Source organism: Dendrobates tinctorius, unplaced genomic scaffold (genome assembly GCF_039654945.1).
Source record: "Dendrobates tinctorius isolate UK_male_01 unplaced genomic scaffold, ASM3965494v1 ptg000162l, whole genome shotgun sequence".
NCBI lineage: Eukaryota > Metazoa > Chordata > Amphibia > Anura > Dendrobatidae > Dendrobates > Dendrobates tinctorius.
In genome coordinates this window covers 40,699,107-40,713,074 of record NW_027361829.1, presented here as the reverse complement: position 1 = coordinate 40,713,074, position 13,968 = coordinate 40,699,107, and the positions used below count along the sequence as shown (strand labels likewise).

Genomic DNA, 13,968 nt, shown 5'->3' with positions numbered 1-13,968 from the left:
CTTCTCCGCAGTTCCCTTTCGGTTTTCATGTGGCCTTATAAATGATCCCTTTTGATCGGCAGTTGATGAAACTGCGAATGGGATAAACAATGTCAGTCGTGTTGCTGCGAAATTCATTCCCAGGTGCGATCGCTCCACAAAATTTTCAGCTACCACGCCTGAAGCAACGTTTCAGTGGGTCACTCCACCAAGACTCATTCATTATTGGTTGAACAACATTGTTGTTGGGAAAACAGAGGGAACCAGGGCTGTGGAGTCGGTAAGACAAACCTGCGACTCCGACTCCTCAATTTCCCATACACCGACTCCCACATATATTGCTTCTAATTAAGTGAAAAATTTAGTGTAGTACAATGTGAACATCAGACATTTAATCATTTTTATGATGCAATAATCAAGATATTTAGATAGAACATAATATATATTTATTGGAATACAACTTTAGAACAAAAAACTAATAAATTGTAAATATGTAATACACTATGTAATACCGATTACACACATAATAAATATATATATATATATATATATATATATATATCACTATGTAATAAACTATGTAAGTGGCAAAAAGCAGTTTTCAACAAAAACATACTAAATAACATTTGTGCTGTCTATGAATTTGTTCTAAGAAATAGAATTGCCTCCATCAGATCCTCCTTCATAGATTACCTCAAATTTGCCCTAATAATTTTAAGGCCAGAGAACATCCTCTCTACACTAACTTGGGTTGGAGGCAAAGCCGTAACCACATGGGCAACATCTCTAACAATTTCCGGGTATAAAGGAATTGCCTCATGCAGTGTCAGTTTTGATGAACGGTTGAATTTTTCTATTTCTTTGAGAGCAAGAGAAACATTTTGCTGAAATATGGTCAATCTGCTTGCTATAGGAGACGGAGTGAAATCTTTTTCCTTGCGGCAACGCTTTGCCTGCTCCTTTTCATCCAAATACTTGTCAAAGTCAAACGCCTCAACTGATGAGGAAGAAGATATGGCAGCAGTAGCAATGTCAGGACCAGAGTCCTCTTGCGCCTGGCAGTCCTCCTGTAGCTCATTCATCCTAACTGCTACCTCAGTCAGAGCTTCTTTTCCTTTAGTAAGCTGTTGATCATCAAGCAATATACGATGACTTGGGTCCACATAAACAGCTGCCAGAAAAATGTTATTTTACAATAGCTGTGTCTCTCTCCGTTTCATTGAAGCAGAAATGCCATCTGCGATTAAACCTCCTCTTTGGGACAGGGAAAATAGCAAGTTCTTCCACTCCCTTATGAAAATGCCAGGAGTTAAATCCTCAGCTTGCAATTTTTTAGTCACAGTAAATGGGTGATTAAGTAATTCCTTCAATTCAGCCACCTATGTCCATTGACCTTCATTTAGGGTTACCTGAGGGTTCGCCATATCTATAAGAAACGGTTTTAGTTCAAGCAATCGCTCAATCATTAAATAAGTGCTGCCTCACCGAGTGGCTTGATTGACAATTGCCCCTTTCCCAGCACGTCTCTTCAAGATGGAATCAATTTTAGGGGTTCTGGCGGCAATAACCAATTTCCTCACTTTTCCAGCATGTCCCTCTTGCAGACTCTTATTGCCAGCTGCAGCATGTGCACAACACAGCGCATGTGATGAATATGAAAGAGTTTTGAAGCAGCTTCAACAAGATCATCTATTTCTAAAGTATAATTTTGCTGTTCTTCTGTTGTAATATCTGTTTGTTCCTCAGTTACATGAACAGCACTGTGGCCTTCCATCTCATACATACTGAATCCTATATTTTCTTCTAGCTGTTGTTCATTACTCTCATTCATCAGTTTAATTGTACTTATGTTTGAAACATTGTCTGTTACAATAGCAAGAACCTGTTCTTCTTTGAGTTCGTAATCTTGCAGAACTTTTTCCACTAAGGCCTGGAGAAACTGGCTGCTGTGATGAGCTTTAGTATCTTTTACTGCCAGTATCTTGGTAACAATTTCTTTATTGTCACAAACATATCGAACATTGATGGCAAAATAGTTCACTCTGTGACGTATGCAGGCATCCATTTTAAGGCTGGGTTCAGACGTAGCGGAACTCTCGCGGAAATTACCGCGAGAATTCCAGAGTTCCATTCCGCGGGAAAATCGCATTTTAAATTCCCGCGATTTTCCCGCGGAAAAACTAGCATTTTGCAAGTGTTATTAGCTTGCAGAATTGCTAGCGTTTTCCAAGCGATCTGTAGCATCGCTTGGAGAACTGATTGACAGGTTGGTCACACTCGTCAAACATAGTGTTTGACTGGTGTGACCAACTTTTTACTATTGAGGCCGCCTATGCGGCCTCAATAGTAAAAGATAGAATGTAAATAATAAAAAAAAAAAAATATTGTTATTCTCACCTTCCGACGTCCCGCGCAGCCTTCCCGCCTCTCTCCACGCTCCCGGTCCCAGTAATCCTTTGCGACAATTACCGCGATGACGTCCATTCTCGCGGGATCGCGACGTCGCGCGAATGACCGCAAGACTTCGCGATCCCATGAGAACGGACGTCATCACTCGCAAAGGCTTACTGGGACCGGGAGCGTGGAGAGAGGCGGGAAGGCTGCGCAGGACGTCGGAAGGTGAGAATAACAATATTTTTTATTTTAAATTCTATTTTTTACAGGGATATGGTACCCAAAGCCCAGAGGACAGTCTCCTCTCCTCCTGACCGTGGGTACCATCCGCAAATGTTCTGCTTACTTTTCGCATGGTGTGCACAGCCACATGCGGAAAGTAAACAGAACAATGCATTCCTATGGGTGCGGGATCGCCGCAATTCCACGAAATTAATGAGCATGCTGCGTTTTTTACCGCGAAGAAATTCTGCTGCGGTAAAAACCGCAGCATTAGCACAACATTGCGGAATCCCATAGGAATGCATGGGATGCTTATTTTTAGAGGCAAAATCACGCAGTAAAAACCGCCGCGGAAACGCGAAAAAAACGCCACGTGTGAACTCAGCCTAAGAATCATGAAGCGTCTTGAGAGTCTTTTTAAGATCTTCCTTTTACAGAGAGCACATAATAATCACCTACAATATTAGCATTAGTTACCTTCCTGTGACAGAGATGAGCAGCAGTACTTCCACTTTCTCCAGCTCGGGGCCCAGGAACCGGATCCTCTGCACGGCAGGCACCCCTTCCCCTCCTCTCTCTGGTGAAGACGGCAGAAGACAGGACAGAGGAGGGGAGATTGCCCCCCTGCAGTCTGGAGCCGATGCAGGACGGGAGCACTGCAGCACACAAGTGAGTTTTGATAGGTGCGTGCCCCTGCTTCTAGGGGGTGCCAGCTGCCCCCCCCTGCCCCTCGCTGGCTGTGGCCATGATTCACACACAGCGTTTTTGCAGTAAAATGCAGTGACTCTGGGCATCCCAGCAAAGTCATTGGGTTTCAAGATATAACATTCAGACACACCGTTTTGTGAGGATCCGTTTTTGGGCTCAAAAACGGATCCTCACAAAGAATGAGCATGTCAGTTTGTGCGACGTTTTTCTAATCTGCTTTTGCTATTGAAAACAATCTATGAGCTCAAAAACCTTTCAGGTGATGCGGTTTTAAAAAAGCTGATCTGCTTTTGCAGCTGAAAAACGTATCCTCAAAAAACGCAGCAAAAACGCTGTGTGTGAATGTAGCCTTAGATCAGGAATAGAACAGCCATTTATAGGACATTTCATAACTTTCCCAAATTCCTATGAAAAAATATTCAGCACATTCTGCATTGAACTACTGTACCCAATTTATTATATATTTCAGGAGTCAGAGTCGGTCCATTTTATACCGACTCCACCAAAATGAGCACCGACTCCACAGCCCTGGAGGGAACTGCGGAGAAGGGTGGGTGAGCATTTGGTGGACACACAAAACAAAAGGGACACACCAATAGCCAATCACCTTAACCAGATACACGGGGGAAATATTAAGAAAATTAATTTTATGGGGATAGATAAAATCACCCCACATCCCAGAGGAGGTGACGGGGATAAAATTTATTACGGAAAGAAACTCAATGGCGACCTGCAGCAGTCCTATGGCAGGACCCATATGTAGATACTGCTAGATACACACATGTATTGGGCTGCAGCACTCCTATGGCAGGACCCATTTGTAGATACTGCTAGATACACACATGTATAGGGCTGCAGCACTCCTATGGCAGGACCCATATGTAGATACTGCTAGATACACACATGTATAGGGCTGCAGCACTCCTATGGCAGGGCCCATATGTAGATACAGCTAGATACACACATGTATAGGGCTGCAGCACTCCTATGGCAGGGCCCATATGTAGATACAGCTAGATACACACATGTATAGGGCTGCAGCACTCCTATGGCAGGGCCCATATGTAGATACAGCTAGATACACACATGTATAGGGCTGCAGCACTCCTATGGCAGGGCCCATATGTAGATACAGCTAGATACACACATGTATAGGGCTGCAGCACTCCTATGGCAGGGCCCATATGTAGATACAGCTAGATACACACATGTATAGGGCTGCAGCACTCCTATGGCAGGGTCCATATGTAGATACACACATGTATAGGGCTGCAGCACTCCTATGGCAGGGCCCATATGTAGATACAGCTAGATACACACATGTATAGGGCTGCAGCACTCCTATGGCAGGGCCCATATGTAGATACAGCTAGATACACACATGTATAGGGCTGCAGCACTCCTATGGCAGGGCCCATATGTAGATACAGCTAGATACACACATGTATAGGGCTGCAGCACTCCTATGGCAGGGCCCATATGTAGATACAGCTAGATACACACATGTATAGGGCTGCAGCATTCCTATGGCAGGGTCCATATGTAGATACACATGTATAGGGCTGCAGCAGTCCTATGGCAGGGCCCATATGTAGATACAGCTAGATACACACATGTATAGGGCTGCAGCACTCCTATGGCAGGGCCCATATGTAGATACAGCTAGATACACACATGTATAGGGATGCAGCACTCCTATGGCAGGGCCCATATGTAGATACAGCTAGATACACACATGTATAGGGCTGCAGCACTCCTATGGCAGGGCCCATATGTAGATACAGCTAGATACACACATGTATAGGGCTGCAGCAGTCCTATGGCAGGGCCCATATGTAGATACAGCTAGATACACACATGTATAGGGCTGCAGCACTCCTATGGCAGGACCCATATGTAGATACTGCTAGATACACACATGTATAGGGCTGCAGCACTCCTATGGCAGGGCCCATATGTAGATACAGCTAGATACACACATGTATAGGGCTGCAGCACTCCTATGGCAGGGCCAATATGTAGATACAGCTAGATACACACATGTATAGGGCTGCAGCAGTCCGATGGCAGGGCCCATATGTAGATACAGCTAGATACACACATGTATAGGGCTGCAGCACTCCTATGGCAGGGCCCATATGTAGATACAGCTAGATACACACATGTATAGGGCTGCAGCAGTCCGATGGCAGGGCCCATATGTAGATACAGCTAGATACACACATGTATAGGGCTGCAGCACTCCTATGGCAGGGCCCATATGTAGATACAGCTAGATACACACATGTATAGGGCTGCAGCACTCCTATGGCAGAGCCCATATGTAGATACAGCTAGATACACACATGTATAGGGCTGCAGCACTCCTATGGCAGGGCCCATATGTAGATACAGCTAGATACACACATGTATAGGGCTGCAGCACTCCTATGGCAGGGCCCATATGTAGATACAGCTAGATACACACATGTATAGGGCTGCAGCAGTCCGATGGCAGGGCCCATATGTAGATACAGCTAGATACACACATGTATAGGGCTGCAGCACTCCTATGGCAGGGCCCATATGTAGATACAGCTAGATACACACATGTATAGGGCTGCAGCACTCCTATGGCAGGGCCCATATGTAGATACAGCTAGATACACACATGTATAGGGCTGCAGCACTCCTATGGCAGGGCCCATATGTAGATACAGCTAGATACACACATGTATAGGGCTGCAGCACTCCTATGGCAGGGCCCATATGTAGATACAGCTAGATACACACATGTATAGGGCTGCAGCAGTCCTATGGCAGGGCCCATATGTAGATACAGCTAGATACACACATGTATAGGGCTGCAGCACTCCTATGGCAGGGCCCATATGTAGATACAGCTAGATACACACATGTATAGGGCTGCAGCACTCCTATGGCAGGGCCCATATGTAGATACAGCTAGATACACACATGTATAGGGCTGCAGCACTCCTATGGCAGGGCCCATATGTAGATACAGCTAGATACACACATGTATAGGGCTGCAGCAGTCCTATGGTAGGGCCCATATGTAGATACAGCTAGATACACACATGTATAGGGCTGCAGCACTCCTATGGCAGGGTCCATATGTAGATACAGCTAGATACACACATGTATAGGGCTGCAGCAGTCCGATGGCAGGGCCCATATGTAGATACAGTTAAGATACACAATCATGGTCACATAACTGTCCGCAAGGAGTACAGAGGTGCAAAGGACGAAAATGTGAAATAATGTAACAGTAAGTGTGGGCGGACATCGTAGTGTCTGGGGCTGGAAGACTGAGGAAGGAATTGCTGTACTTACAGAGTACTGAGGCAATGATCCATGGAAAAATCATGAAAAATGGCTTCAGCAGGGTGGAAAGGACACTAAGCTACCTCTTGTATGCGCCACTAGGACAAGCGTGTTCCTTGCGGCTGAGAAAGTGGAGTTTGGGGGAAAAAAAAGAAGAGGATTTTGTCTGACAGTGTAAATTAGACCCGGAGACTGAAGGAATCTAGGACTTTGCAGCTGGAGCGCCACTCTGGCCTGATGACATAGGGCCCACTTCATCCTATTTCTTTCCCCACTCACTTTCCGGTTCATGGGTTTGCATCATCTCTAGAATGCTCTTCAGTTCTGTCCTTACTGAGGGTTTTTTTAACAACCTTTTAGTGCATGAAATAGCATGTTTCAATAAGATGCTGAAAATATTTGGGCAAAAATTTCAAAAGTAGATAAAATGAGTTTGGGTTGTGTTGCGGACAAGGGAGCAAACTATTTACAAAGTGGCAACTGATGTGTCAGCCGAAAACATCTGGAAACCTACAATGGAGAATATAAAAAACCCAGAAGAACACACACACACACAAAAAAGTGCAAATTAAAAGACGCTGCAAATAAACACCAAAAAGGCAGAAATTTAGTAATGAGTGGGCACATAAGGTGCGATGCCACCGAATCTGTGCTGTATGACGGACCTGGTCTCTACAGTGGCACCAAGAGGCTACACGACATCAGCTGTAACTCTAATAGAAGCAGGGCCGCCATCAGGGCATTACTGCCCTTACTACTGTATGGGGCCCCATGAACAGTAGCAAAAAGAGGGGCCCGGATGCGCCGGCAGCCCGTGCCCTCCTCTCTTGATACTGCTGTTTGGGCTACAGGTGCAATAGTTCATGCCCGCTGCAAGCCAGATACATAACAACACTGCGGTGATTTAAAGATACACCTACAGTGTTGTTAGTGAATGCAGCGGCCAGAAATCGGTGCTGTACCTTTAAAGCAGCAGCAGGACCAAGTGCATCATGGTCCTGACGCAGGTCATGTGACACACTGCGCGCTCTTCTTCATTCTCGAGCAGAGCAGCAACATGTCACGTTTATGGGAGACAGAAGATGCTGAAATCAGCAGAGGAGGTGGGCAGTGTGTGAGGACTTGCAGGAAGTTGCAGAAGGGAGTGAGGTGAGGAGATGGGAGGCTGCTGAGGTGAGGAGATGGGAGGCTGCTGAGGTGTGGAGATGGGAGGCTGCTGAGGTGTGGAGATGGGAGGCTGCTGAGGTGAGGAGGTGGGAGGCTGCTGAGGTGAGGAGATGGGAGGCTGCTGAGGTGAGGAGATGGGAGGCTGCTGAGGTGTGGAGATGGGAGGCTGCTGAGGAGATGGGAGGCTGCTGAGATGAGGAGATGGGAGGCTGCTGAGGTGAGGAGATGGGAGGCTGCTGAGGTGAGGAGATGGGAGGCTGCTGAGGTGAGGAGATGGGAGGCTGCTGAGGAGATGGGAGGCTGCTGAGGTGAGGAGATGGGAGGCTGCTGAGGAGAGGAGATGGGAGGCTGCTGAGGAGAGGAGATGGGAGGCTGCTGAGGAGAGGAGATGGGAGGCTGCTGAGGAGAGGAGATGGGAGGCTGCTGACGTGTGGAGATGGGAGGCTGCTGAGGAGAGGAGATGGGAGGCTGCTGACGTGTGGAGATGGGAGGCTGCTGAGGAGAGGAGATGGGAGGCTGCTGAGGAGAGGAGATGGGAGGCTGCTGACGTGTGGAGATGGGAGGCTGCTGAAACGACCAAAAAAATTCTAGAATTCCACTTTTTTCAATTTCACCGCACTTTGAATTTTTTTCCCATTTTCCTGTACACTATTTGGTAAAGCCAATCATGTCATTCAAAAGTCCAACTCGTCCTGCAAAAAACAAGCCCTCACACGGCCATATTGATGGCAAAGTAAAAAGCGGGTATATATGATTGGGAAACATCTTTATTTGGGAAATTGTTCTGCCCTCGCACTGCAGTGCATGGACTGGGCGCCGATCTCCTGGTCTGCATCCTCATACATGCTGTGAGGCTGCTGAATTCTAGTCAGGAGACCCGCGGCCCGTCCATGCACTGCTGTCCGAGCGCAGATCGATATCCACCGACAGCTTCATACATGTACAGAAAACAATACAATAATCTACAATCAGAAATACAGATTATAAGTCACAATCTGGTTTCAATTATTTTTAAAAAAACCATATGTGACTCATTTCCTTAAAGAAAAAGAAAAATATACCTAAACAGAGTATTGGGTATTTTAACAAATGATTAATAAGTTACAGTAGAGTAGAGCTCATCCAGAAGAGTCTACCTTGTTGTGGTGGCGGCTTAAAATTCTTTTGGCCAGAACAAAAGCTGCCGGCTATATGTATGATCTGGGAAATGTTAATGTGTGATTGGTGAGGACGTGGTGCAGAAGTGGGGTTTTTCCAAGAGTGGGCAGTGGGACTCTGGAAGATTTGAGGGTGGAGGCACGGCTGGGGTGGAGCCTGGACGGAGTCTCAAGGGGGCCCAAACATTTTTACAGTATGGGGCCCTGAAATTCCGAATGGCAGCGCTGAATAGAAGAACCCCGATATGATATTCTCCCGCCATCGTACGGCCGCACAGCGCGCAGGAGCGTCTCCCCTCTCCGGGGGTGGCCGAGAGCCATTGGAAGCACTATTCTAAGGGTTGTGTCAGTGGCAGCCACCAGTCCGTGTATGGAGCTGTGGTGGGCCACGCTTACACTGCGCACATCCGGAGCAGATAACTGCTGGGTGTGGGGGTGCGGAGCAATGGCTCCCCACTGATCCGATATTGATGATCTCTCCCACACATAGCAAAGCACCGGACAACCTGAGGAATGCTCTTTTCCCAGATGTGGCATAGCCATGTTCTGGGCATCGCCTGCACCTGCCCCATTCATTCCCTCCACACCACACACGTCCATATACATATATACTACACTCTGCAGCAGACCTGGGGCCACACTGCTGCCAGCTTCATACAAACTACAGTAACCAATCAGATTACAGCTTACACTACTTAAGCAGATGAGATAATGAAAGCAGTGAGGTGATTGGTCCTGTGTGGCACTCCGCAGGTTAACACCAGGCTGCGGTGCTGGAGCCATTGCTAAACATCACCGACAATCTGCCCCGGGGCATTGTGCCCGCAGTCAGGGGAAGCTGCAGCGCCGGCTTTTACACGGTCACAGCCAGAGACACACAGGCGGAGTCAGCCGCAGACGGCGACAGCTCCCATCACCCACAGCTACGGCAGCGATGCACCGACGGGAACGGAAGGAGCCGCTAACCTGAGCTGTAAAGGCACATAGTCCCTGCGCATCATCAGCCATGACGAGGAAGCGATCAGTCACGTGACAATAGCTGGGTGACGTCATGCCCCTGTGATCAGTCACGTGTGGGAGGAGCCCGGTCTCAGTTCATAGATGAGTGTATGTTGCCGGAAGTGTGTGATCAGTGCAGAGCTGTGTGTGTACTGTGTGTGTGCTGCAGAGCTGTGTGTGTGTATCAAATACAGCCAAATGAAAAATGAAATCAGTTGCGATTGAAAAGACAAATGTAAATAAATATGGTATTTCTGGAAACGTCATCTTGTCGCGCAAAAACAAGCTGCCACACAGCTCAATCAATGGAAAAATAAAAAAGTTATACCTCTCAGAATAAACCAAAGCAAAACAATTATTTTTTCTATAAAATAGTTTTTAGTGTATAAAAGGGGCAAAATATAAAAAATATATACTCGAGTATAAGCCGACACGAGTATAAGCCGAGGCACCTAATTTTGCCACAGAAAACTGGATAATCTTATTGACTCGCTTATAAGCCGGGTATGCATTGCCCTCTAGTCCCTGTCCTGCTATGCAAGGCTCCCCCATCCTGTCCTGGTATGCGTGGCTCCCCCCGTCCTGTCCTGGTATGCATAGCTCCCCCCGTCCCGTCCTGGTATGCGTGGCTCCCCCCGTCCCGTCCTGGTATGCGTGGCTCTCCCCGTCCCGTCCTGGTATACGTGGCTCCCCCCGTCCTGTCCGGATATGCGTGGCTCCCCCCGTCCTGTCCGGATATGCGTGGCTCCCCCTGTCCTGTCCTGGTATGCGTGGCTCCCCCCGTCCTGTCCTGGTATGCGTGGCTCCCCCCGTCCTGTCCTGGTATGCGTGGCTCCTCCCGTCCTGTCCTGGTATGCGTGGCTCCCCAGGTCCTGTCCTGGTATGCGTAGCTCCCCCCCGTCCTGTCCTGGTATGCGTGGCTCCCCCCGTCCCGTCCTGGTATGCGTGGCTCCCCCCGTCCCGTCCTGGTATGCGTGGCTCTCCCCGTCCTGTCCTGGTATGCGTGGCTCCCCCCGTCCTGTCCTGGTATGCGTGGCTCCCCAGGTCCTGTCCTGGTATGCGTGGCTCTCCCCGTCCTGTCCTGGTATGCGTGGCTCCCCCCGTCCCGTCCTGGTATGCGTGGCTCTCCCCGTCCCGTCCTGGTATGCGTGGCTCCCCCCATCCTGTCCTGGTATGCGTGGCTCCCCCCGTCCTGTCCTGGTATGCGTGGCTCCCCCCGTCCTGTCCTGGTATGCGTGGCTCCCCAGGTCCTGTCCTGGTATGCGTAGCTCCCCCCCGTCCCGTCCTGGTATGCGTGGCTCCCCCCGTCCCGTCCTGGTATGCGTGGCTCCCCCCGTCCCGTCCTGGTATGCGTGGCTCTCCCCGTCCTGTCCTGGTATACGTGGCTCCCCCCGTCCTGTCCGGATATGCGTGGCTCCCCCCGTCCTGTCCGGATATGCGTGGCTCCCCCTGTCCTGTCCTGGTATGCGTGGCTCCCCCCGTCCTGTCCTGGTATGCGTGGCTCCCCCCGTCCTGTCCTGGTATGCGTGGCTCCCCCCGTCCTGTCCTGGTATGCGTGGCTCCTCCCGTCCTGTCCTGGTATGCGTGGCTCCCCCCGTCCTGTCCTGGTATGGGTGGCTCCCCAGGTCCTGTCCTGGTATGCGTAGCTCCCCCCCGTCCTGTCCTGGTATGCGTGGCTCGTCCTGTCCTGGTATGCGTGGCTCCCCCCGTCCTGTCCTGCGTGGTTCCCTCCTTCCTGTCCTGGTATGCGTAGCTCCCCCCATCCTGTCCTGGTATGCATGGCCCCCCCGTCCTGTCCTGGTATGCATAGTTCCCCCCCGTCCTGTCCTGGTATGCGTGGCTCGTCCTGTCCTGGTATGCATGGCTCCCCCCGTCCTGTCCTGGTATGCATAGTTCCCCCCGTCCTGTCCTGGTATTCGTGGCTCCCCCCCTCCTGTCCTGGTATGCGTGGCTCCCCCCGTCCTGTCCTGGTATGCGTGGCTCCCCCCGTCCTGTCCTGGTATGCGTGGCTCGTCCTGTCCTGGTATGCGTGGCTCCCCCCGTCCTGTCCTGGTATGCGTGGTTCCCTCCGTCCTGTCCTGGTATGCGTAGCTCCCCCCATCCTGTCCTGGTATGCATGCCCCGCCCCGTCCTGTCCTGGTATGCATAGTTCCCCCCCGTCCTGTCCTGGTATGCGTGGCTCATCCTGTCCTGGTATGCATGGCTCCCCCCGTCCTGTCCTGGTATGCATAGTTCCCCCCGTCCTGTCCTGGTAATCGTGGCTCCCCCCCTCCTGTCCTGGTATGCGTGGCTCCCCCCGTCCTGTCCTGGTATGCGTGGCTCCCCCCGCCCTGTCCTGGTATGCGTGGCTCCCCCCCGTCCTGTCCTGGTATGCGTGGCTCCCCCCCGTCCTGTCCTGGTATGCGTGGCTCCCCCCCCGTCCTGTCCTGGTATGCGTGGCTCCCCCCCGTCCTGTCCTGGTATGCGTGGCTCCCCCCCCGTCCTGTCCTGGTATGCGTGGCTCCCCCCGTCCTGTCCTGGTATGCGTGGCTCCCCAGGTCCTGTCCTGGTATGCGTGGCTCCCCCCGTCCGGTCCTGGTATGCGTAGCTCCCCCCGTCCTGTCCTGGTATGCGTAGCTCCCCCCGTCCTGTCCTGGTATGCGTAGCTCCCCCCGTCCTGTCCTGGTATGCGAGGCTCCCCCCATCCTGTCCTGGTATGCGTGGCTCCCCAGGTCCTGTCCTGGTATGCGTGGCTCCCCAGGTCCTGTCCTGGTATGCGTGGCTCCCCCCGTCCTGTCCTGGTATGCATGGCTCCCCCTCCGTCCCATCGTTGTATGCATGCTTGCTATTACAAAAAGAAAAATCACCCTCCTCAAGCGTGCCCTTGCTGGTGCTAGCTTCCAGCAGCTCTTCCTGCTGAGCGATCATGTGGCACCGCTCATTAAGGTAATGAGTATGCGCTCCACGTCTATGGGAGTTGAGACGCGTACATATTCATTACCGTAACCCATTAGTGACGGAGCCAGTTTGCAGCTTAATGACCGGGCCAATTTTTACTATTCTGCATGCTGTCACTTTATGTGCTTATAACTCTGGAACGCTTTAACAGATCCCGCTGATTCTGAGATTGTTCATGACATATTCTACTTCATGTTAGTGGTAAAATGTCTTCGATATGACTTTAGTGTTTAGTTATGAAAAAAACGGAAATATGGCGAAAATTTAGCAATTTTCAAACTTTAAATTTTTATGCCCTTAAATCTGAGAGATATATGTCACACAAATTTCTAAATGAATAACATTTCCCACATGTCTACTTTACATCAGCACAATTTTGGAAACAAGGGTTGAAAAGTTGACCAGTGATTTCTAATTTTTTCAACAAAATTTACAAAACCATTTTTTTAGGGACCACATCATATTTAAAGTCATTTTGAGGGGTGTACATGACAGAAAATACCCAAAAGTGACACCGTTCTAAAAATTGGACCCCTCAAGGTGCTCAAAACGACATTCAAGAAGTTTAATAACCCTTTATGTGCTTCACAGGAACTGAAGCAATGTGGAAGGAAAAAATTAACACAACTTTTTTTTGCAAAAAATTTACTTCAGAACCAATTTTTTTTTATTTTCACAAGTGTTAAAAGAGAAAATGAACCACATAATTTGTTGCAAAATTTCTCCTGAATACACCGATACCCCATATGTGGGGGTAAACCACTTTTTGGGCATACGGCAGAGCTTGCAAGGGAAGAAGAGCTGTTTGACTTTTTCAGCGCGGAATTGGCTGGAATTGAGATCGGACACCATATAGTGTTTGGAGAGCCCCTGCTGTGCCTAAACAGTGGAAAACCCCAACAGGTGACCCCATTTTGGAAACTAGACCCCTTAAGAAACTTATCTACATGTGTGGTGAGCACTTTGAACCTCCACAAAAATGATCTTTTTGCCTCCAAATTTTTATTTTAACAAGGGTAACAGGAGAAATTGGACCCCCAAAGTTGTTGTGAAATTTGTCCTGAGTACACTTATACCCCAT

The 13,968-nt window shown here is 49.3% G+C and overlaps 1 protein-coding gene across 2 annotated transcripts in view; it reads right to left on the bottom strand.

The window, feature by feature from the left end:
- VPS41 (VPS41 subunit of HOPS complex) overlaps positions 1-10,045 on the bottom strand; it is a 397,695-nt gene extending 387,650 nt beyond the window's left edge. Inside the window, exon 1 of one of the 2 annotated variants that reach the window (XM_073549967.1) lies at positions 9,918-10,045. In XM_073549967.1, the coding sequence (XP_073406068.1) occupies positions 9,918-10,004 (87 nt within the window). In that variant the 5' untranslated portion in view covers positions 10,005-10,045. The remainder of the gene's footprint in view (positions 1-9,917) is intronic. The other variant, XM_073549966.1, reaches the window with a different exon arrangement.
- Positions 10,046-13,968: the final 3,923 nt, after the last annotated feature.